Here is a 25,025-nt window from a genome sequence, read left to right as displayed (position 1 = left end):
TCTGCTGAGATTTGGCTGCACCAGACCCCTGCAGACAGGGACACAAAGAGCTTGGGTTTGGTGGGGGCGAGCCCTGCTGCAGCAAAGCCATAAGCTTATGGAGGTGTTGCTGTGGCCAGCTTCCCAGCCTTACTGTAATGCTGTGCTCCAGTTTCAGGAGAGGAGTGTATCCACAGGAAGATTTTTTCTGTGTGGAAATGGCAATGTGAGGCAAGGGGAAGGTTCTGGCAAGCCAGGGAACTGATGGATGTTGGGGACTTAACACCTAAGGCGCTTTTCGATCGCTCTCATTGATATCTCATGTTGCTGTATCCAAGAAGCTTTTCAAAGTAGATCCAGAAAATCAATATTCCTCCTGCTAAATTCGTCATGTTGTGTTTTTTTGGCAGAGATGAAATTTTAAAGCGCTTGGAAAGGAGTTGTGCAACTCGGCTGCCTGTAATAGTCCGGCAGGCTAAATGGGGCAGCTGGCTGCAGGCTTTGAGAACTTGGTTGATGTGTAGCAGTGACTGTGGGGCATGGTTGGGGTGCAGGGGCAAGCTCCTAGGGTGAACATTGCATTTTGAGTATTGGGAGTTGAACCCTACAAAGCATGGGGCTCTGACTGCCCAGGGAGGGGGTTGAGTCACCTTCCCTGGAGGTGTTTAAGGGACAGGTGGACGAGGTGCTGAGGGACATGGTTTAGTGATTGGTGGGAATGGTTGGACTCAATGATCCGGTGGGTCTCTTCCAACCTGGTGATTCTACGATTCTGAGATTCTCCTCTGGCAGGCAATGCTCTTATCCCTCATGCAGGGCAGTGAAAGAGCTTGCTGCTTTCTTGTGCATCAAAGCTAGGTGTAGCTCTGTCTTGAGGGTCTTAAATCCTTATGATGTCTATGTCCACTTCTAGGTAATAGTCTTTAGGGTCTTAACTGCTCCTCCCTGCTCTGTATCGCCGTCCCATATGCCTGTGCCTGTTTCTTAACACGGGGATGCAGGGAGCAGGGGCCTCACCAGGCACTGGAGCTGACAATGTGTTCTGCATCTTGTCCTTGCAAGGTCTGGACGCCTTTGCCATAACTGAGCTTAACAATGACTTGGTTTTGTCCTGTTCCCTTGGTGGGAAGGTGTCACCACCACAAATGTTTCTCAAACTGTGTTCAAAGGAAGGGGGTGGCTGTGAGATGACTTTATGCATAGTTATAGCTTCTTGTTAGTGCTCATTTCCTTTGGAAGCACTTATGCACAATGCTGCCTTTGATGGAAAGATGTTCCAACCCAGAAGTTTTACCTTGTCTTAAACTTGATCAGTGATGTGGTTTTTGTATTACGAATGGGTGAGAAGGTGCAGTGTGGCAATGGCAATTCACACCCAGGGGGAGGTGACCAGCACGTAAGAACTCCTTAAAATGTATTTGCCACCGCTGCAGGGAGCTCGCATGAACCCCAGCTTGTGTTATTTCTCTTGCCACCCCTCCTAAATCTCATTTAAGGCTTCCATTGTTGCTTCTCTCTCTTGGTAGAAGGGCTTTCTTATGTTTGCCTGGGAAGCACAGTCCCTCAGGGGCAGCTGAGCAGATCCTGCATGGAGGAGGATGACAGCTTTAGCCTCTTGCTACCCACCCTGGTACCTACAGGCATCTCTTCAGCAGTGTAGGAACAAGGGGCAGCACCCAGATCTGGCACCACCTTTAATAAGATATCTTCTGCAGATCAGCTGTATTTATTGAGATGGTTTATTATAGCTGTTAGAATTAAATAAGGCAAAAATTGAATCCAGAACAAATAACTGCTGCAAGTAATTCTTCTAATTTGCTAGCAATTTTTGCCAGACAATTGTGACGAAATGCGTTCTGGCAGCCTGCGTTAAGGCAATTGCCCAGGAACAGCTATAAATCATGCGTATCTGTTTCTTCCTATTATCTTTCTCCCTCTCTTAAAATCCACGGATTACCAGATAACATACATTGGAGATATGGGAATAATTATCTTACTCATTTGCAGCAGGGAAAGAAATGTCTGAAGCTAAACCAAAGATACACTCAGATCTGTAAGTTGTAGCAAGGACATCTGGGGGACAGGAATAGCTGGTTTTTTTTTTTTTTTTATCCTGGGAGAATGTGTTAGTAAAGAGCAAAAAGAGATGTTCTTGGGTATGAGGTATGGGATCCTGAGTGTCATTGGATTTATACTTGCTTGTCTGCACTGTAGGAAGGTATCGTGTCACTCTAGAAAAAGCCTGCAGTGCTTTCAGAAAGTTTTACAGGTGGAAATTATTTTTGGAGTAGAAATTCCTCTTCTGTGACCCTGCTACATCCTCAGTGCAGAGCAGGAAACCTGTGTGTTTGTGGGCCAGGTCCCTGTCAGAGCTCAGCTGGGAGGGAAGGTGTTCTGGCTGCACTCCTGCTGCTGCTCGGCACAACATTAAAGGGCTGCTACATGCTGGGTCAGGTTCAAGAAACGACTCAGCCCAGGCTTTGGGTTTGGAGCTGAGATTAGTTTCTACTGCCAAGTTTCTGCCTTAATTAGATACCAGTACTGAGACACCGAGCCTGGCACTGCGAGTGGCTTTAGCCCCTTTGTTACCCATCGCCTCCTAACCTCAGTCTGTAAAAGGGACCAGATTTTGGGATGCTGCTATCGGTGATGATCAGAGCAGGCAGCTTGCTGGTGCTTCTGCTGCTGGGCATGTAAAAACGGAATTTCTTTTCCTTACGCCAAAATAATTGACTCCAGGAACCTGTGGAACCTGTGTGTCCTTCAGGCACATTGTGGTTTCGTTATGCATCACTCTGCTGTACTGGCACCAAAACATGAGTTGCACCTGGTCCACTAATAAAAATAAGTGTGTTGAGACTTATTTTCCTTACCAAAGGATTTATGGTTGGACTTGATGATCCGATGGGTCTTTTCCAACCTGATGATTCTATGATTCTATGATTCTGTTCGTTGTGGAGATGTTACTTTTCTAGCTGGCTGGTTTGTTGGCTTTCAGATATGCTGCACTGTTCGGCAAGGCTGCTTCTCCTTCCTGGCCTTTGTGGTACCATCAGTTGCTTTCTTTGCTTCCTTGCGCTTTCCTTCCCAGTTTCTAAAAAAAGATTGAATTAATATTGGCAAATAGTCCAAGATTAACTGAAATCAGTGTATTTACATTAATAAGCTCCTCACAGCATAATATGCTTTTTGCTTTCTTAATCTGTAATAGACACACCAATTAGGAATTAATATCTGATGCCACTTAGTGGTTTGTTATTCCTAATAGAGGAATAACAAATGGAGGGATTATTTTTGGCTCTGCAGGAGATAAATGGGCAGGAGCAGGCAACACGCTGCTTGCTTTCTTGGTACTTCTGCACCCATGGGGTGTGGTAAGAGAAGGATGGAGGGGCAGGAAGGAACCAAGCATGAATTTTAAGTGCTTCTGCCTAGGAAAAACTGAGCCGTGGGAAGGACCAGCCTGGCTGGGTTTCAAACTCGAGACCAGGAGTCAGGGATGGGGGATGCACTTCTGCCCCTGGGTTTTATAGAACTTGGTTCTATGCAAACTCAAAATGGTCTTGTTATACTTTTGTAGCTGGAGTGATGGTGGTATTAATACACTTGCTATGAGTTAAACAGTGGGGGAATAAGTGTGTACTATAATTGGAAGTGCTTGCTTGCACAACACGCTAAAGACAAGATGAAATATTTATATTTTTTCAAAGAAAGGAACCAGGCTTGTTTCCTCTCCCCTGCATCCTATCATCTACTTGTTGGAAAACAGCAGAGTTTAGATCTTGCAGAAGGAATTTTTAAGTGGGAAACCAGAAGAAAAAATGGTTTTGTAGCATTTAATTGGAAGAACAGTTAACTGAAAAGAAACTAGAAAAGTAAGAGAGTACAGAGTAAGGAGTATTAAAATCATGTATAACAAGAACACTGTGAGCAGACAAGATGATAAATGCTGAGATCCTGAGGAGGCAAGGGGGAAAGGGAAACTGAGCAGTAGGGGATGTTCTTGCAAAGCATCATCTGCAGAGGTGGCTGCAGCAGGACACAGACGTTTAAAACTTTTCAAAACCGGTTGTTGCTTTCTAAATGAGGAGACTGACATTTTAAAGGTCAGCAGCCAGGGAGATTTTGAGTCCAGTTAAGCAAATACAATCAGAGACTGTGCTTACAGGCCTGGCGTATCCTTCACCTCAGGATGTGTTGTTGCCTAATTGTCTGGGAAGGCAATTTCTGTAGATGTGTTTCCTAAAAAGACAGATTTGCAGTACCCAAATGAGTGAAGCGACCTGATATTTTCCTCCTTTCTGCTCCCTCTAGGAGAGCTAATAAGAGGGAAGTGGACTAAGCAAGACCTCATGGGAGTTTGAGGGTGGATTTGGGTAGGGGAAATGGAAGCAGGAGGTATCTGTTGGCATCAGGGAACTCTCTGCAGACCAAAGCAGCAGTTAATAGCAGAGATACAGTGGGGTGGGAGTTGAGGAGAGCAAAAGCACTGGCTGTGCACGTGCCCTCGCCTTGCGAACTGCTGGGAGCGGCAGGGCCGTGAGTCCTGTGGTGGCATCTCAGCATGTCCCTGCCTCATCCAGGTAGGGCAAAGCCCTTCCCAGCTGCAGCCTCCCAGGGCTGAAGGTTTGGGCTCCTCACTGCAACACCCAGCTGGGGGGCAGTTAGAGTAGGGGAAAGATTAGCTGGGTGAACAGATCTGCTCTTTTTTTAAATAGCAAGAACCTCAAACTGTGGGTCACTGGAGCCACTCGCTTCCTTCCTTCCCCTGCGCTTTTTCTGAAAGCCCCATGTTTAGCTGAGCAAATGTATTCACACAGTGAGAGACCGAATAACCAAGCCAACATAAAATAAAACAGTTTTCTTATATTCATAAAACACTAGAGAACAGGACTGGGCTATTGTGGGCTATTGCAGGGCAGCACAAGTAGGTATTTTTCCCCTTCTGCCTCCTATATTCTACAGTTTTGATACTCAAATTTTAAGCCTGCAGTATGTATTTCTTTGCTCTGATACTTGGATGTTGGGACTGCTATAACCTTTGAATTATCAACACACTAAGCACTTTGATCCTTTTATAAAACAAGAATGAGGATTAAATATTTCTCACAGCACTGCTATTGCAGTACTTGGCGCAGATTCATAGAGGCTGATCTTATAGTAAAAGCCAAGTTGTTCAGTAGCATAAACATCCTGTGAAACTTTGTCCGGCACCCTGGTCTTCGTCAGCTGGAGCTTGCTCTTCACTAGGAGGTTTTCTAAGGTTTTACTGAAGGGAACGTGCATCACGGATGGGATCAGTGGGGTTTGCTGGGATGCAGCGGGCAGTGCAGCACCTGTGCCCACACTACCTTCTTCTGCTTGAGGCTTTGCAGTAGGTTGGACCAGCACCATGACCCTGACCGACAAGACCTTTTGTAAAGACTGTTTTGTTTCTGCATCCTAGATTATTCTTATGTCCTTTTTTTTTGTATGTAAATAAGACACAAACACTTCATACTCATGTGTGTACAATGAGGCAAATAAGTCCCTAATGACAGGGAGTGGCTCAGAAATCCTCTAAACTTCACCCATAGCTTTGTGCATTCAACCAGTCTAGAAATCCAGCTTGTTCTAATAGTTTGAAAATGCAGGTAGATTTAGTGGGTTTCCTGCAAGCAAGTGACAGGGGACAGGACGAGAGGGAATGGCCTCAAGCTCTGCCAGGAGAGGTTCAGGCTGGACATTAGGAAAAAAATTTTCACAGAAAGGGTCATTGGGCACTGGAACAGCTGCCCAGGGAGAGGATTGATTCACCTTCCCTGGAGGTGTTTAAGGGACGGGTGGAAAAGGTGCTGAGGGACATGGTTTAGTGTTTGATAGGAATGATTGGACTCGATGATCCGGTGGGTCTCTTCCAACCTGGTGATTCTATGATTCTGTGAAAGAAGAGCCTGGAGTGGGGAGCTGCACTCCTCAGAGGCTGCAATAGCACTTATTTATTTTCTGAAAAGGTTTCTCATGACAGGTGTGTCATGACATGCAAGCTGTTAGCTCTGGGAGACAGAAAATGTATCTGTAAACTGCTCCTTTGATGAAACTTTTAGATGAGCCTTCTCCTGTGTCGGGATGCTTATTGCTTCAAATGGGTCCAATCTCTGCTAATAAATCACCTTCTCCACACAAGGAGGGTTTGATCAAACATCACAGAAGATATCGTCCATGGGCACACCTAACACTTTGTAGTCTATTAGCTAAAGCTTGTAATGTTGAGTATTTCAAGGAACTACTCAACTACTGTTCCCTCAAGCGTTTCTATCACCTGGAATTTTCTTTCCTGGCTACTTGGTTATCTTTACTCCTGCTGCATGACCTGAGCTGAACAGAGCAGGGCTCTGCTCCCTGTCTCAGGCCTTCCCAGCTTTAGGAAAAAAAATGTCAGCAATCTGGCTTTCCCATGAGTAGCCTGGATAAGTTTTCCTGGGGTGGCAGTTTAGAAGTCTAGATGCTGTTGGTTTGTGGTGAGATATTTTTGGTTTTGTTTTTAAACTACAAAAGGATTCCAATGATTGTGTTATTAGAGCTTAGGGGAAAAGAATACTTGAATTAAGGTGTTTCACCTTATGGATTCTTGAGCATCACCATAAGTGCTGCTACACTCCTGTGTTAATTCAGTTCTGCCTAAAGAAGGTGGTTCACACCTCATGCTTATGTCAAGCAAGTCTGTTTATTGACTCCTGTGGCCCACGCTCCCCTTTCCCTTCTCATTCAGCAAAATGCCTTGGTTTCATAGAATCATAGAAAAACCAGGTTGGAAGAGACCCACCGGATCATCGAGTCCAACCATTCCCATCAATCACTAAACCATGTCCCTCAGCGCCTCGTCCACCCATCCCTTAAACACCTCCAGGGAAGGTGAATCAACCCCCTCCCTGGGCAGCCTCTGCCAGGGACCAATGACCCAATTTTTTCCTAGTGTCCAGCCTAAACCTCCCCTGGTGGAGCTTGAGGCCATTCCCTCTTGTCCTGTCCCCTGTCCCTTGGGAGAAGAGCCCAGCTACCTCCTCTCCACAACCTCCTTTCAGGTAGTTGGAGAGAGCAATGAGGTCTCCCCTCAGCCTCCTCTTCTCCAGGCTAAACACCCCCAGCTCTCTCAGCCGTTCCTCATAAGGCCTGTTCTCCAGCGTTTTCACCAGCTTCATCTCCTATCTGGTGGCTCATGCCAGTCTCCATCACTTCCCTCTCTGCTCTCCAGCCATCACATTCACGCTATGTAAGACCTGAAAAGAAGGGAAAAGAGCAGTGGTTCCCTGTGCAGAGGCTGCAAATGGTGCTGCGCTGGTAGTTCTGGACATGCCAATATGAACAGCGCTGCTCTGTGTTCCTGTGGGTGTTACACCTGAATCCAGGTTAAACCTGGGTGGTGGCTGAGCAATTTTTGCATCAGAGAGATCAGTGTTAGGGTGAGGCAGCACCTCCCTGCACTGCCTGCATCCCAGCCCCTTGGGATCTGGCTGTTCTTGGCTTCTCAGAGATGCTTGGGAAAGGCTTCATGCTGCTGCTGCTGCAGGTTCCACAGCTGCAGTGGATGCTGCTGAGATGGAGGGGGAGGGAAATGTGGATTCAGCGAAAGCTAAGTAGAACACGGCATTAAAAATTCACAAAGGCTTCTCTGAAACTTGCTCTCCCGGAGAAACATTTTAATGAGCTGCAGCAGGGCTGGGTGAGAGAGCAGGGGACCCTTCCCCAGCGGTGTGTTAGGAACACCCCCTGTGCACAGGCCACCCTCATTGGTTCTCAATTATCAGTGAAAAGCTATACTAGAGGGTTTTTCTTTTCATTTCACACTGTTTTAAGAACTCGGTGGAAACTTATTCAGCTTTGCTCTGGTAAAGTAAAAGAACAATTTAGAGGCTGTTGCCAATGTTCAGGGGAAAATGCTAGGATTAAGCTTTGCGATTTTCAGATGTTCCTTTGAAAGCTTTCTCTAAGAAGAGAAGCCAGGTGACCCAATTTTCCCCTGGGGAAAAAAAAATAACAAACCAACCACCACACTTGCAGGCTTTTTCCACTGGCTTTGTCCTTCAAATACTTTTTTCCTCCTCATTTTAGTTTAGCCACATTAAAGTAAGCCAGGCGGAACTGCAGAGCCCCAGAGTCAGTGGCCGGGATGCTGAGGATGAGGGCTGGGACCTGCTGACTGGGAGATGCTGAGATGGGGGTGACAGGGGTGCTTTGAAACAAGAGCCTTGGGTTGGTACACAACCTTACCTGAGCCTTTTGTGCTGATGTTAATGGGCTGTGGCTACTTTTGCAATTAAATCTTGAGCGGAGCACGTCGAATGGGCACTTCAGGGATGCTCAGTCCCAGCCTTCCGCAGTGCCGCGCCGTGACCTACTTGTTAAAGCAGTGCCTGGTTGGCATGGATTGGGGGGTATGTTTGTGTCGTGCTGCTTGATGCTGCAGTAGCTCTTGTGCTTTGGTGTGGCTGGTTATCATTTGTTTTAATTTACCCTTTATTTGTACTTCATTCCCTACAACAGTGGCATTGTGGAAAACACAGCAAAATATCCTTCCCTTCCCTTCCAATAAAAAAAAAAATCCCAATGAATGTCTTTTTTAACCTATTTTTGAAACAAACAACTAAAAAAAAAAGCAAACAGAAAAGCTATTGATGCTTCAGCTTTGTTAAAAGCTAGTTGTAGAAGTATGTGATTAAAGATGTGCTCGTTTAATTCACTGGAGCAGAAAAACGCATTTAGGGTTTTTTTTTTCTTTGCAATCTTTCCAGAGCAGATGCGCCTTCCCTGCAGGACTGCTCTACTTCTGTGCTGCTCAGCTGGTTTGCAGAAGCAAACAGATGAAAGAGTGTGGAAAGGATCTGCATTGTTTGCCTTAAAGATGTTAAATTTCTCTGACAGGGCTGAGATACCCATCCTGCCCTGGAGAAATAGTTGAAAATACAGAGCATAGGGCTCTTATTTTTCCTCTGTGAAAATAAATGAGAGATGCGGAAGCTTATTAAATGGAAGCATAAAATTAAGAGCAACAGTGCTGTGTTCAGCAAGGCTTCACTTGGCTGCTCTTCCCATGCAACCTGCAGGGAGCTGGGATGGCTGGTACTGGAGACCCACAGGAGCATCCTAAGCTGGAACAGTCCCTCCCCACTTCTTTGTGCCAAGTCCCGAAGCAAAGATTACCCCAAAAAAGAAGTTTGTGGAAGAGATTTGGCTGTTGGAAAGGGATTTTCTCAGAGATGGACTGTTGAGCAAGAGCAGTATTTTGGTTTACAGCCTGAAACTGCTTCAGTGGGAATTTTGACACACTTGAGTTTCAAGAAATGAGATGTTAATGTTGCAAAAGGTCAGCATTGTAGGCTTGCAACTGGACTTCACAGTCTAGGGGTGACAGCAAGGAAGCAGGTTATTAATTATGCTGGTTTTGATTTCCTATTTAAGTAACTTCCTCTCAGTCCTGGCACAAGGACCTGAATGTCCCATGTGCTGGAAATGGTAATGCGGCAGGGTAACTTTTTCTGCCTTCTGAGAATGCAAATGAAGTATCTGCTTTTCAAGTTAGTTTAATTTGCTGTCTCCATCTCTGCACAGCTTGTTAGCTGAATAGAAAACTGTTGATGCTGCCAGTGCAATCTGGATATTGTTTCATGGGGATGCAGAAGGCGATGAGTTTGTAGCTCTCTAATCTGTGATAATTTGCTGCTAATTTGTCAACAGCCAACAACTCCAGTGGCTACTGCACCAAAACAGCCACAGTGCTGCTGCCTCCCATTAATCAGTGGTAGTAAAAGGTCATCTAAGGCTGTGTTTTTCAACCACTGCAAGTGTTCTACTAAGCACAGAATAATGCTTATTTTAGAAGGGGCAAATAAAGTCATGGTTTAACTGCTGCCAGTGACTGGCCTCTGCTTCACTTGGATTGAAACTTCCTCGTGTATCATCCCAGGTTCACTTTTTTTGGTGTTTCTGCCGACATTTAATGATCATGTTTGAAAAATGTGTGCTGGGCGTCTGCCTGGAGCTGATGGTTCCCGAATATTTCAGCTAACGGGTTCCCACGCTGGGGCATGACACAAAATTGTATACATTGCCTTTCTTAATCTGTTTTCTGAGTTGTCCCCGCTCAGAAGCAGGGACACTAATATGGCAGAGGAGATCAGTGTGATGCCAAAATATTCCCTTCTTGCTCTTCCAGTGAAATAACACCCACGTTTGGATTGTAATCATAGAGAAATAGCTATGTACACGCTTGCTGGGCAAGCTTGCTGCAGATCTGCAGCCCCATAGCAGGGAGCTGTATCTCCAGGGTCTGCTTCTCACCAACACAAGGCTTTTGGCTTCCCTCCTGGAGATGGAAATGAAGTCACCTTCTGAAGAACTTCAGAAGTGATGTTTTAACTTGTCCTTACAGAAGAACTCAGCTTTCCCTCTTTGCTGCTGGACATAGCAGAAGGGTGGCCACGGGCACATGTGTGTGATTGTGTTCTCAGCCACCCTGCAGAGAGGAGACCTCAGTATGTTACCCATGGTAGCTTCTTAGAGGCTTTTTGTTCACATAAGGTGAAGGCAACCTGGGATTCAGGAAAGCACAAGCTCCCTTAGGCCCCATATTCAGCCAGGAGCATTGTGCTAGGTGGAGAGAAGGTGGGAAAATTGCTTTTGACAACTAGAACTTAACTGTCCGAGGTCAGAGCTGAACCCACAGTGGCTCAGAGGAGGGAAACAATGTGTTAAATGTAGATTTGTGTGCTCTCAGTCAGCAACAAGGTTCACAACCTCCTCTAATTTAGATTGTGCATATCCTCTAATGACAGGTACCTACTGATAGTCAATAATTTTTTAAAATTTAATTTAATTCTTCCATTCAGCGTCGATAATGTGGCCTTTCTCACGCACTGCTTGCATGCAGGGCAGTGGTTCAATGCTGGAAGAGATGGTTAGCCTGGAAAGCTTACTTTTATGATTGTGTAAGGGGACGAAGGTTGGAAGAAGTCCCCACAGGCATTTCTTTATGTTCTGGTTTGGAGTATTTGCTTGGCATGGGTTTAGGTAATTTGGAAGCATATACACAAGAACTTTGTTAGGGGCAAACCTGAGCTGTAGGAGACCTGAAGGAGAGCACGCTGAGTGCATTTTTTTGTCTCTGCCCATCACCCTGAGCTTTCTGCCTCTCAGCATATCCAGTGTGATATGTCTGGAGGAGAACCATGGCATGACAGGAGGTAAGAGCCTTGCAACAGCCTGAAACCATGCATAGCTTTTGATGTGCATGGGGAGAATTACAGAAAAGTCTCACAAGCAAACTCACTGCTCTGCTTTGATGATGGCAGAGCTCAGTAGCTGCTCTCTGTGATTCCCAAGCCACCTCTATTGTGCCTACAAAGAAATACTTAACCTTGCAGGGAATTACATACAACACTGTGGTTTGCTGAAGCATAGAAATTAACTATTTGTGGTATAGGAAAATAGCAGCTGTATAATTTAATATTTTAATACGCATATCAAAATATCGGTTTTTCTCCTGATATTTATTTTAGTGTATTTTTCCTGGTTTGTAGTGTTTCCCATGCAGAATAGTTGGTTTTAGGGCACTGTAAGAGGCAGGTTCTGTTCTCTTCTAGCAAAATCTCCTTGGGAGGGTTTTGTCTTAAATGGAAGGAGGAAGTTTTGAAGTCAGGATTCACAGCTTTGAGATCGCTGGAGCACAACGTGGTCTCACATTAATGACAAGCTGTACTGTCTTTGTGTTTCATTTCCCTGCTGGACCAAATGTTTAGGGAGGCTCTCAGTAGCTCGTGGGCTTTGACCAAGGGTTTGGTAGTGGAGAGTGTGCTGGTGTTTTTGAAATGCAGCCTTTCAGGAGAGTGGCCGAAGAAGGGGTCTGCAACAAGGCTGCCTGGGCAATAATCAGAAATTTTGGGGATCAACAGTAAGGATCAAAGGCTGATGATGTTTCAGCCACTCCTGTCCATACTGTCTTCTCTCAAACAGAAATCCTAGTTCTGTACTACTGCATCGACAATTCAAGTTCCTAAAGGAAAAGAAGGGGGCAAGTGTGGGGAGGGAAGATGCTGAAGGAACATTAACGGAGAAGGAAGGCAACGTTCAGGAGGACAGAAAGAGGTGGGGTGGAGATATGCTAGAGAGAGCGAGGCAGATGTTTGAATACATGGAGAATCAAAGCATCTGGGAGTGAGAATTGGGCTCTTTGAGTCAGGAGGCCACAGGTTCTGTAGAGGAATCTGCTGCTTTGCCATGGTGGCTTGTGTAACTCACAGAGGAATCATTTTGAACAGGCAAATAAATCAAAGGTGCTAAAAAGCTCCTGTTGTTTAAAGTCAGCCAACCATTTAATAGCATCCAATATAAAGGAGACAGGTTAAGGCCAAATAAAATGAAAAATAACCAAGAGGCAGTGGCAGTTGTATGTCTGGAGCTAAGCTGTGTCTGCTGATGGCTGCAACAACTTGGAAACAGATGTCTGTGGGCAATGGGAGGAGTGAAAAAAGGGAGAGAAGGTGTAGAATCATAGAATGGTTTGGGTTGGAAGGGACTTTAACAGGTCATCTAGTCCATCCTGATAAAAAATTTCTTCCTGATATCTAGTCTAAATTTACATTCCCTTAGTTTAGAGATTTCACCAAACTCTTTATATTTACTATATATAACATCTTTATGGTGTTTAGCCCAGAGGAGCCCTGAGGTCTCCTGTGTGCTACTGCACGGACCAGTAAATACCCTTGGTGCGCATCCATTTGGGCTGCCTCCCTGCTAGCCCTTCTCAGGTGCCCAGGTAGGAGCCCAAATACAGGCATTGAGAGTTTGGGTATTTCCTCTCAACACATATTTACCAGGAGGTTGCTTACTGCAAGCTATGGTTTCTTTTCCCAAATATTTTCCCATTAGTTTGCCTCGAGCTAGACCAACATGTTCGTGTAAAAAATATCCCAGGGCATCATCACCTGTGGTTTTCATCAATTATTATGGAGCAGCAGCACATGGAGGGGCTGACTCAGTATTTTCTTGTGCCACTGCAGTTTTGAAGCAAATGCGTTGAAATCAGCAGCTGACATTGATTTTCCTTTTAGATTGTAAGAAAAGAAATCTAATTAGCAAGAGGAAGACTGAAACAGGTTCTCTCCTGTTTTCCATAGGCAGATGGTGGATTAAGAAAACTTTGTGGACTGCTGGCATCTCTATCTGAATCCTTTTATGAATGTGTGGGTAGGGTTTGTTAGAACGTCTATTAAGCATCTAATACCACGATGAGAGTGCTGAGGCACTGGAACAGGTTGTCCAGGGAAGCTGTGGCTGCCCCATCGCTGGAGGTGAACAAGCTCAGGTTGGATTGGGCTTTGAGCAACCTGATCTAGCGGGAGGTGTCCCTGCCCATCACAGGGGGTTAGAACTGGGTGGGCATTAGTTTGGGTTGGAAGGGACCTTTTTCTATGATTCTATGAATTGTCTTGAACCTGGCCAAGCTATGTGCACCCTTGGGAAGTCTGTTCCCAGCACGTGATTTGTAAAGAATTGGGAATTTCTTTGGAAGACATTCCTAAATAGCTGTGACAAAACATCCAAAGTCAATGTGTTAGGTGAGTGCAGAAAAAAAAAGAAATTAAATCATCTCATTACAGCGAGGATTATCTGGGAAACTGGAAAAAAGTAGAATCTTCACAAAAGACAACGGGAGAAAATGTGCTCTGTCACTCCTGCACATCTCCCTGCCTACCGGCCTACATTTGCTATCTATCTATAGCTGCTATTAAAAATAATTTCAAAATTACTTTTAATTCTAGGATGACAAAAGGCTTGTTTTGATGATAAAAGCTGAGCAACTCAGGGAAAATTCTGGTATGTGAATGGACTTTTCTGGTGAAAAATGAGGTGCAGTTTTCTGCCTACGATGGAAATCCCCTCTTTTCCTCAGGTCAAGTCCTGCAGGGAAGATTGCCAGCCATCCTCTGCTTGACACGTGTACTCATCATCCTAGACAAGAACCAGGCTTTAAGTCATTCCTTGACATCATATGCGGATTGATGTGATCATTTTGAAATGAAAGTAACTTTAAAATTAACCCAGAGAAGTGGTGGCTGCTCCATCCCTGGAGGTGTTCAGGATTGGATGGAGCTTTGATCAACCTGATCCAGTGGGAGATGTCCCTGCCCATGGGAGGGGAGTTGGAACTGGGTGGGCTTTAAGGTCTCTTCCAACACAAATCATTCTATGATTCTAACCCTGGCACAAAAAGAAGCCTCAGTCCTGCTATATTGGTGCCTGTGAAAGATTTTGAATATGCACTGGTTCTAGTTGTACCACAAAACTGCATCATCTGCTGCAGAGAAGAAAAGAAAGGATCCAAACTGAGTAAATATTTTGTTTGATGAGCTCCATGCTTTGATACAGAGAGATATTACCAAAGAAGAGCTGAGCTATATGACCAGAGGGAGGGATTGGCTGACTTCTTAGGGGCGTTCTTTATCTGCTACATGCAATTTATGTTTCTCTAAAACCTCACCTGAGCATAGGAAGGTGAGAAGTCCCAGGAAGATAAAAATCCCAAAGGTTTATATTAATACATGGCAAAAGGAAAATGATGATGCTGAAAGTAGAGCTGCATGTGGCATTAGCCACTGGGCTCTGGAGCACGTGCACAGCCTGCCCCAGAGCAAGGAGCACAGTGGATTATACTTGTGGGAGCTATGGTGAGGTCTGTGTCAGAAGATAGGAGACAATAGCCTGAAACTGTGTCAGTGGTAAGAAAAAAATGCATTTATTGAGTGTTTTCCAATGAGTTAAGTAAGCAAACCTCCAGCTCATGAAGTTCAAGCCTTGGCTTTGTATGGGAAACTCTATCTTCTTCTGTGCCAGCCTTTGCACTCCCATGCCAGCATCAACAAATTGGTCCCATCAACAGTCCTAGTCAGCGGTAGGAAATGCAGAGGAGTGTATCAGAGATTATCAGTTGCAATGGAAAGGTCTTAGGTTATCTGCATGGATCACTTTTTGTGGTATCAGCCTTTGTAGAAAACTTTCGGCCATACATTGGTTAACTTTGAAAAGAAAGGTATTTTCATAAATTCCTTTCACTGGAAAATTAGTATAATTCTAGTAATTGCCTTTTAACAATGTGTTACATCTCATTAGCTAAGACATTTTCCTGGGCTCCAGTGGTAATGGCACCGACCTCATAAGGAGCCACCAAAATGTGAGCTGTGCTTCCCACCCAGAGCTCCTGTGGCACAGGAGAAATCCCAAGACAGGTGCAGCCGCCTGGTCATGAAGAACACACAACTTTTGAGGCAGCTTTTGCAGCTTAAAAACACTGCTAAAAGGGATATTTTGAGATCTCACATTTAGTGTCCAATCTGCGTCTTTCAGATCCATCACAAATCAGGTCTGTGGATCTGGGGGTAGTTTTACCTGACAGCTCAAGACTGAAACCATAAGTCTATATCCAGCTTAACTTAAAGGAACAAAGCTGTTCCTGTGGAATTCCAAGGGGACTAGATGAAGGGCTCAGGGTAGAGATCAGTCTATGTTCTTGGTGCCTCATGTATCTGCACATGCTCTCCTCAGAAAGAAGAAAAAACACAGCCATAATTTTTATTCACAGGCTACAATAAAATCCAGTTTTCTTACCCATAGCTTTGCTGGCACTTGCACATTAAGTGGGGCTTAAAGCATTTTAGAACACAGAGAGTAATAAAAATAAGTAATGAAATATATTCATAACACAGCTAGAAAATATATGAGCAGTCTCAATCTGATGTAATTGAAAATGGATTTAGCAAACTCAGGCTCAGAATAGCGATCTTATTTTTTAGATGCTTTAAGTCATTTGTATCCCTGAGTGAATTTCCAAAAACTCAGCCATCAGATTTCCTATATTTTGGATGATTTATTATCTTAGTTTGATTCCCCCCCACTGCCTTAATGGGTGAGAACTGCCTGATTGTGCGAGTTAGAAGGCACAAAAGCCTCCTCTAGACTCTTCAGATTTTCACAATGGCAAATGGAGCAATAATAAAGTCCAAGTGAAGGCTATCTGGTGTTCTCTGTTATATCCTTCTCTCTTTGGTTAGCTTTAACTCTGTTTGGTCAGTAATCTACTTTGGACTTTGCCTGTGATTGAATTATTGTGAAGGGCCAGAGTAAAATGAAGATTGCTCTCTCAGGAAGAAACAAAGACAGAATAGCTACGGCCTGATTATCTCTTTTCTCAGATGATCAGCGCTGATATAAGTGATTTCTAGTTGGTGACATTTGTCCTCCTTTCCAGCTTAGGTGTTGACTTTCAGTTACAGTTTTTAGAGGGAGGGAGATGAGTAGGTGGAAGTAGATTGCCTGTCCTTAATGTGCTTGTCCATATGAAAAATGCACAAAGATTTCTCTAGATCTTAAAAGATGATGGAAACTTTATTTTGTTTAGTGAGATTTGGTGTGGAATCTCAATTTTCCTTTTATCCTTCCTATCAAAAGTAGCTACCTAGGACTGAAGTGTCCCCAGATGAGCTCCTATAGGGCAGGGCATAGGTGAGGTGGAACCATACGATTGATGCTGCCACTCTGGTACGACACCTGACAGTTCATTTGGAGAACTTGTATCTCTCTCACTCAGGAGCTTTCAGCTAAAAGTATGTTTCTGGAAGTCTTATCAGTTTTGTGGTGAGTGCAGCCACTTCTGCTTTCAAAAAAAACTAGCTTTCTGTGACTTTCCTGATAAGGCTGCTCCTGGAGCACAGCATCTCCGTCAGCTCTTATCACAGCACCTGCTGGCAGGTAGACCTGGTATCAATAGTGTTGTGGTCAATCCTCCCTGCTCAGACTTTTCTACCTGTTTATTTTTAACTGCTAAATCCCGTCCCAATCTGCTTCCTCTAATCTCCTGAGTTCCCCAGGGCTTTCCTTGCCTGCTGGGCTCCAGCAGCCTGTGGCTTTCAGGCTGTTTCACAATTATAGATACGCACCTCTAGGATTAACTTGTTACTCTGGAAGGCTTTTGCTTTGTATGTTTACAGACAAGTATTCCACCTTGTATTAAACAGTCACCAGCTTTAAGCTGACTAATACTTTGTGGTGTTATTTGTTGGGGGACAAAAGTCTGGAGCACTTTTTACAGATAAAATTTGTACTTTTATTCAAATTCCTGGACTAAAGAGTTCTATGGGGTCTTCAAACAACAAAAATGAAATAAAATTCGCAATCACCTTCTCCTTCTTCTAGATCTTTTGCCCATTATGTATTGCTTTGTGCTGTTAAATGCTAATAAAAATGTTAATCATGTTGGTACCTGTGTCCCTGTTCTCACCTGCAACTCCAGAGGCTGTGAGACAGGAGTCAGAGCAGTGTTCTGGCACAGATTTTAAATGCTGTCATTTCAGAATCTGCTGCAAAAATGCATCCTGGCACACGTTACTGGGAAAAAAAAAATGTAAGAGTGAAATGAAAGAGGCAAGTTATAAGATATAAAATAGGTAAAGGATAAAGATGTTTCCTTAAGCTTTCCTTTAAGCTTTTTTAAACTTCTTTGTGTCTTTTGGAGGTGAATGAAGAGGAAATTTGGATTAAAGTACTTTACTGAAAAACAATAACTTGATTTTACAGTTTCTCTTTCCCTGGAAGCTGATTTATGTGACTTTCCTGGGATTTAAATTCTGCCTGCTCTCTGCGTGGAAGGACAATTTTGAAGCGAACAAACACTGATGTAAGAATTGCAGGAATTGTTCCCTACAATAAAGAACTGCTTAGCCCTCATGGGATAGAAATGCTGTTATCCTTTCGATCTTAATGCTTGAAGGCATATATTCATTGCCAGTCAGGATCAGAAGAAATCAAACCTTGACCGTGGCTAGGATACTGCTTAAATAGGAGCACTGTGGGTGAAGCTTCTCACCTGATTGTGCAATGTGCAGAAGTGGAGATGGATGGTGTGGCTGGGGTGCACAACCTTTTCATCTCCTTCAGCAAAAGAGTGGGTTAGCCTCCAGGTGACACTGATGGGTTGCTTCAAGCCATAGGTACTCGCTGAAGTTCAGATGCTTTAGTTTTCTGTGATCGGGAAGAGGCAGCAAATCTGGGACTCGTCCTCTGAGCTGGGCATTGGTATTCTGCACCCTGCCTGCTGCAAAGAGGTCGTCTTTGCGGGGAGGAACACAGAAAACAATACAGGCAGCTGGGCGCTCTCTATAGCCATCGCAATGCGCTGAAAATGATACACAGTGGTGCTGTAGATTTTGTTCCCCTGCTGTGTTCCTTTCATAATGGCCAATTAAATAAGCATCTTGGACTCAATATATGACTGGTCTAAATTTGTCTGTGTCGGGCAATGGAAACTGGGTTAGCATTTGGCAGTGCAGGTATGTTTTAGGAGCAGAGGACTTATTTAGTTTGGGGAAGAAATATTGACGTGCATGTGGTTGGTTGGCTAATTTTGTCCTCTAGCACAATTTCCTGAAAGAGAAGCAACAGGGTTTATAATTGATTTGATTAAATAATGTATGATACATTCTCCTACAGCAAAGTAGGCAGCATTTCCACTCTATGAATCTTCTGTGGATATGAATGGCGAGACTAAATTGTACATGACTGGGGTAGTTATTCCCCCTTAGGCACTGCTGCACACCAGAGTAAATGAAAGTTTCGTTAAAGTTTCTTTTGTCTCTCTTCCATTGCTTTATTGTTGAATTACTTCACTGGAACTTTCTTCAGACTTTCTCGCTTCCAGCTGAGGCTTTAAAGATGCTCTGTACCTGTCCAGAGCACACAGAGGAAGGCTCCAGTTTTAATATTTAGGCACAAGCCCTCGTCACCTTATCAGCAAAAGTTGCAAAAAGTCCTTCTTATATCTCCTTGCATATGGCTTGATACTTTTTTGCCTTTCTTGGTCATTTAAGTAGGCTGTAGTACGCCAGTGTTAAATTAATGCTGGGGCCAACATAAAAAAAATATGTGATGTACAGCCAGATTTTCAAGTCTGGATGTTGTTTTTCAATCTCTGAGTTGAGATCAGAGACTCTTTCCCCCAAGCACTGACTATCTGCAGGGCCAGCCACTTTGTGCAGCTGGAGGTGAAGCTGCTGAAGTGCCTGTGCTGGTATCAAAATAAATGTCCAAGAATGAGCTTTGACCTTACTGGTGAAATTTCAACAAGTCCTTCTCTAGGTCATGGAACCATAGAGCATCCTGAGCTGGGAGGGACACACCAAGGATCATCGAGTGTCCTGGAGAGCATTATTAAACCTCTGTCTTGTGACTCCTTCACACGCTGATAGCTTTGACAAAAGACACCCAGCAAGCTGTAGCCTGTCTGGCCGGGCAGATGGATTCCGTGCGTCATCAGGTCCCTTCAGAAGTAAAAGCACAACATTAAGGTGACACAGTCCTTGTGTGTTTAAACAGTTGACAACTGAAGCAAGATGTCTCGTTATGCTTGACAGCTGCATTTTGAGTTTCTGGCTAGAACTGGGAGGTGCACTGTATTGGACAAGATGCAGCTGGATGGAGATGGCAAAGGATACGGGTTGGTCTGGTATTAATTCCATTCCTGGGTTTTTGCCTATCTGTTATGCATTCCTTAATGAACATCCTGCATCATTTGGACATATGGTAGACAAAACGCTCCATAGTTTCTTAAATGTAATTCAGTTTTAGGATGTAGCTTGCAGGCTTTGGGTTAACAGTGTAATTAGTTGCTAATGGCCAGTGCATGCATACTCAGAAGCAATGAAGATTCATCTGGCTCTGGTGCTGCCACAGTTTCCAGGTCCCTCTCTGTGGCCTGTAAACCCTGCATTGGTTGTGGAGCCAGTTCTGGAGATAATTTTTGATCTCAATCTTTAAACGCTTGATTTTTGGTCGTCATGCCCCTCGTATGGTTTGGTCCCTAATGGTGGCTGTGTTATTGTTTGCAGATGATGGGAAGCTGTCCCTGGAGGAGTTCCAGGCCTTTTTTTCTGATGGGACACTCAATGAAGAAGAACTCGAGAAGCTCTTTCATACCATTGACTCAGACAACACCAAGTAAGTTCCCTGTGCTACACAGAAATTATGGGTTGTGGTGTTGGTGTGCAGGGGCATGGCTACTCTAGAGAACTAAGCACCACAGAGGCTGTGAGGGTGCAACTTGCTTTGCAAAAATCTGCAAAATCTCCATTTCTGCTTGGTTTGCCTCATCGTGATGGCCACTGTGACTTCTCTTGTCTTGGTGTTATATTCAGGTAATTTTCTTTAGTACAACCTGATCTTTACAACAACTGAAATAATGCTTAGGTTTACTCATGAGAGCTTTTAAAGGGCTCTTCAGCTTTCCCACTTTATCTAAAAGCTTTGCTGTGCTATAAAAGGTAACAGTGTGCATCTCTGTAAGCATTGTCGTATCCAGCTGTTTTACATGCAGCAAACTGGAATGATTTGTGGTCTTTTCTCTTTGTGATGTTTCTGTATCCTCTGCACTTGGACCACGTGTGCTTTGCATCCTGTCCAAAATATCCCCTGTTGCAGTGATCGCTCTAGCATTAATAGAAACAAGCCTCTTTCTCTTTAAGGTGGGTTTGGGTTGCCCGGGAAGCCAGTCTAAACCCTGCAGCTGCTGTTGCAGATGCTTTGCCTCTGCTCTGATCCAAGCAGCCCGATGTAGCTGCATTTCTGTCCATGCAAGGCAGCAAAGGCAAGTGGACAGATCCATGAGCAGCACTGCACTCTGCATTACAGCAGCAAGGAAAAATGATGGCAGAGGAGAGCTCTACATGTGCTTTAGAATCATAGAATCATCAGGTTGGAAAAGACCCATCAGATCATCGAGTCCAACCATTCCTATCAAACACTAAACCATGTCCCTCGGCACCTCATCCACCCGTCCCTTAAACACCTCCAGGGAAGGTGACTCAACCACCTCCCTGGGCAGCTGTTCCAGTGCCCAATGATCCTTTCCTTGTAAAATTTTTTCCTGATGTCCAGCCTGAACCTCCCCTGGTGGAGCTTGAGGCCATTCCCTCTCGTCCTGTCCCCTGTCACTTGGGAGAAGAGCCCAGCTCCCTCCTCTCCACAACCTCCTTTCAGGTAGTTGGAGAGAGCAATGAGGTCTCCCCTCAGCCTCCTCTTCTCCAGGCTAAGCAACCCCAGCTCTCTCAGCCGTAGTTTTATCTTGCATCAAACGTTGACCCTAAATATTGCACCTAACTGCTCTCACTGAGAATCAAACTTTTATAGGCTGTGCCAACCTATCAAATCAAGGCGACAAACTCATTAGCAGCCCTTCTGCTTGTCTGCCATCTCTCCCTCAGTGTCCCCCTCTGAGTGCCCTTTGCCTTTGGTGGAGTCTGAATTATTTGTGAGGCCCTTGAAGAGTGTCTGGCACCAGTGGTGTGTGGGATCAGCACGAGGGGCACTAGTGGAAGCCAGCTAGCGATGGCACTGGGCACCGGCACAAAGGACACAGCCCTCTGGTGGGTTTTCTCCTTCCAAGAGAAACCCATCTTCAAAAGCCTGAATGGTTTAGGCTGTTTGGAAATACAAACGAAAGCCATCTTTGAGTCATATTCCAGCGTGACTCTTATTCCTCTGGAGAGAAAAAAATCTGTTCAAAAGCAGATGAAAAGAGAATCCTGTTTCAAATGAGAAGTCTTGCGGTAAGTGCTTAAAAAAATAATAGTCTAGTTAATTATAAAGCCTTCTGGCAGCAGGTAGATGGAGGCTTGCCTGTGAGTGGTGCATGCTTTGCCACCCATCCAATATATCCCCTAGAAAGCAGTGATTGCTTTAGAGTAGGCTGGCACCAAAGCAACAGATGTACAAGTCATCAACCTGGTACAGGCGCTGCTGCTGAAGATGTTTCTGAAAATAAAGTAAATGTCAGGTTTTTCAAAAATCCTGTCTTTCCAATACATGTACTTCCCAAAGTTTATTCCCAGATCAAAAATGCCAAAGACCAGCTAGGTATGTACTATTCACCAAATAATTAATGAAAGGAATTTAAATCATCTTGTTGCTGAAATTAGCTGAGAATGATCCATCCCCCCAAATGATTCCTCTTCGACAGACACAAGGTGGTGCCTAATGCTTTGTGGGTCTATTTATTCAGCTCCAGGTGATGATCCCTGATGGGCTCTCTATAGGCTCTGTGACCTGGGTGCTCACCTGCCTCTCTGCTGAAACAATTTATAGCATGGCCCGAGCTTTTCAAATTTCCTTTGGCCTTTGAAAGTGTGCAGGCAACTGATGCATAAATGGAGGTGTGTGGGGCTAGTGTGTGGATGCTTCTTCTGGCTACCTTGAAATGGGAAATTGGATTGCAGTCCATTTATTTTTGTGGATCGCTGAGAATCTGCAGCTTGCTCTGAGCCTTAGGAAGAGACATCTTCTAAACTGGACAGAGAGAAAATGTGCCATATCTAAAGGTACATGTTACAGTGGCAAGCGGGGTCTTACTGAGCAGCTCCTGAGCGTGGCAAAAGTTACCACAATTCAGTAGTAGTTTCCTTTTGCCAAGCTGGCTTGATATAATCATTAATACCCATTAGGGACTGATACTCACACAGAGCAGTGTGGCATCTGCTGGTCTTGGCTGAAAGAAAAAGCAATGAGTTGGTCACCCTTCCAAGTTAAATCCTTGCATGAATTTGGCACTTGCTTACTGATTTGAAAAGCATAGAAACCTACAGCAAATTTATCAAGTTGGAGTAAGAAAATATTCCTCATTTTTTTTGTCTGCAAGAGCTCTCTCTGTTTCAGAAAACCTATTTCTGAGCTAGGCTTTCTTGTGCAAAAGTGCTGTTCATGTGAAACGAGTGGCTTGATCGACTGCAGCCTTGCATCTAGTACAGTCCTTGGAGTTGTGTGTGTGCTCCTCACCTCGCCCCGTCTTTTATTCTCTGTACAGTAAATCAATGGGTCTGAGGAGGAAGGCTGCTGCCTCCAGCCTGCTGCCTGCCCAAGCACTAGGGATGCAATTTTGAGTGCTGCTGTCGCCGAGCCAGAGGAGTGGGACAGAACTTCCAGTTTTCCATTTTACAGGGGAATATAGGAACGATATTAACTTTGTCTTTCCAAAAGTCTGTTTGAATGACAATTATTTGCTATTTGATAGAAGGTTATTTATTTTTAAAGCTGTTCTTTTATATTCTGTTTTATCTTTCTATTTTTCTCATACTACCCATCGTGTTTGTTTAGCGTGCAAAACAAAGTTTGCGATTGAAATTACATTACAGCTAGAGTAGAAAATGAAGAAAATCATGTTCCTGCTGATTATTAGTAATTGCTGCTTCCAGCCAAATTAGAAAATATTGATTCAATTTCCTGAAGTATTTTTAGGAGCAGGGAACTGCTTTACCGGTTTCTTCACTTGCTTTGTGGGGGAGGATGTGGAAAGGAGAAAGGTTGGGCAGGTAAAATTGGTTATGGATGCAGGAGTAGCTGTTCTGCCATGGGGAGTCAGTCGTGATGTGCTGCAGTTGGGACAGGTTCATACCTCTGTCTTGGGCTCACAGTCCCCCAGTGAAACAACTTATTGCCTGCAAGATGCAGTTAGGAGAATATTGAACTGAAATAAGATAACCCAGAATAGCCCAGGGGCGTTAATGAGGCTCTTTCTTTCTTTCTGACTGCCTGAGATGGGGCTTTAGGAGGTTAATACCGTGTTGTGGTGGGCATGGTCTCCAGACATCTGAATTTGGGCTTTATTACCAGGGGTCTCCATAGGAGAACCTGCCATCCATGGTGCAAGGACGGTGCTGTGAGTCCCATCAACGTGTGTTATTTCATCTGGCAGCAGGAAAGTGCAAAACATGTCACGTATCTCAATCTTTTTTTGGCAAAATTATATTTATAAACCTGCTGTTGCTTAAGCACGATGATCAAGATCAGGCATATTCTCTTCTGTTGCTCCACACTGGCTGCCTTCCTTTCCTCCTCCCAGCTGGAGCAGGAGGTAAAACTAAGACCTTTCTAGGGGTTTTCATAGCTGGCATTTAGCTGCTATTTCAGGAGGTTTCACTGGGAGTTGCGAGAACGAGGAAGATTATACAGGTAAGTCCTAAAGATTTAACAGTGAAGGTAATGATAATTGTTAATGTACGTATTGTACTAGAATTGCACATAGGGTTTATAAACTACTAGATATAATTATACACTTGGAAATCTAGTTGCTATTCAGGCTTTATAAATACTAGACTTGTTTTCACCTGGGAAATCCTGTTTATTTGCAGATTTATCTACCTTATGTTTTCTTACAATGTGTATCGTGTTTAAGATGAAAAAGTCATTGCAAATGGAAAGTAAAACAGTTTTAGGGTCACAAATGACCACATAGAACCTTGCTTCTAGACAAAACTTGCTTTGTCTGACCCATAGTTCCCACCTTCTTCCAGCTGCCCGGGCCAGTGCTTACACTCGCTCTGCCTCCCCTCGGAAGGAAGGAGCATCTCTTAGTCTTTGAGAAAGCAGGGGCAGATCAGACATGGCTGTTGACCAAACTAATTTAGTCCTGGCAGAGGATTTTAAAAATTCTTTTTCTATCTTGTACATTTTTCATAGCGGCAGAGGACAATTCTTTGGGGACTGATCTGCTCGCTGGAGCAGGACTTATCCAGTGAGCTGTACAGGTCCATTCACAAGGAGCCAAGAACATGGCATTAGCATTCTGCTGCTCTGTCGTTTATTATCTCTTTGCTAGGCTTATAGCTTTTCTTTTAATTGCTTTATTTTTTTTCCCCTGTATCTCCAAATGAGCTCTTCTCTCCAGTGGCAAACACTAGAAAAGGTTGGAGCGTGCATGCAGGATAATTAACAGAAGTGGTATCTCTTCTCAGAAGCCCTTCACAGCTTCCCCAAACTGTCACTATTGCTGGAGGATTGTGTCAAACGCAGGACTGAAGACAATTGGGTTTTCCAGCCTGTACCACTGCCAGCAGCGTGCTGCCTCCTGCCCTTCACGGTGGTTACGTGGGGCTGTACTCCAGCGGGGTGATGGATGGGAGAACGTGAATTTTTGGATACTGAACATCACACTTCTTGGAAACATGGATCCACCTTCCTCCCGTGACCTCTCAGCT

At 44.3% G+C, this 25,025-nt stretch overlaps 1 protein-coding gene across 2 annotated transcripts in view; it reads left to right on the top strand.

Moving 5' to 3' along the window:
- NECAB2 (N-terminal EF-hand calcium binding protein 2) overlaps positions 1–25,025 on the top strand; it is an 85,622-nt gene that overhangs the window by 20,360 nt on the left and 40,237 nt on the right. For both annotated transcript variants that reach the window (XM_069868707.1, XM_069868708.1), the window contains exon 3: positions 19,890–19,998. In XM_069868707.1, coding sequence (XP_069724808.1) covers positions 19,890–19,998 — 109 coding nt within the window. The remainder of the gene's footprint in view (positions 1–19,889; positions 19,999–25,025) is intronic.

This window comes from Phaenicophaeus curvirostris, chromosome 14, assembly GCF_032191515.1.
Source record: "Phaenicophaeus curvirostris isolate KB17595 chromosome 14, BPBGC_Pcur_1.0, whole genome shotgun sequence".
NCBI classification, from domain to species: domain Eukaryota; kingdom Metazoa; phylum Chordata; class Aves; order Cuculiformes; family Cuculidae; genus Phaenicophaeus; species Phaenicophaeus curvirostris.
The sequence above is the reverse complement of the archived record's forward strand: the minus strand, read 5'-3'. Positions and strand labels throughout refer to the sequence as shown.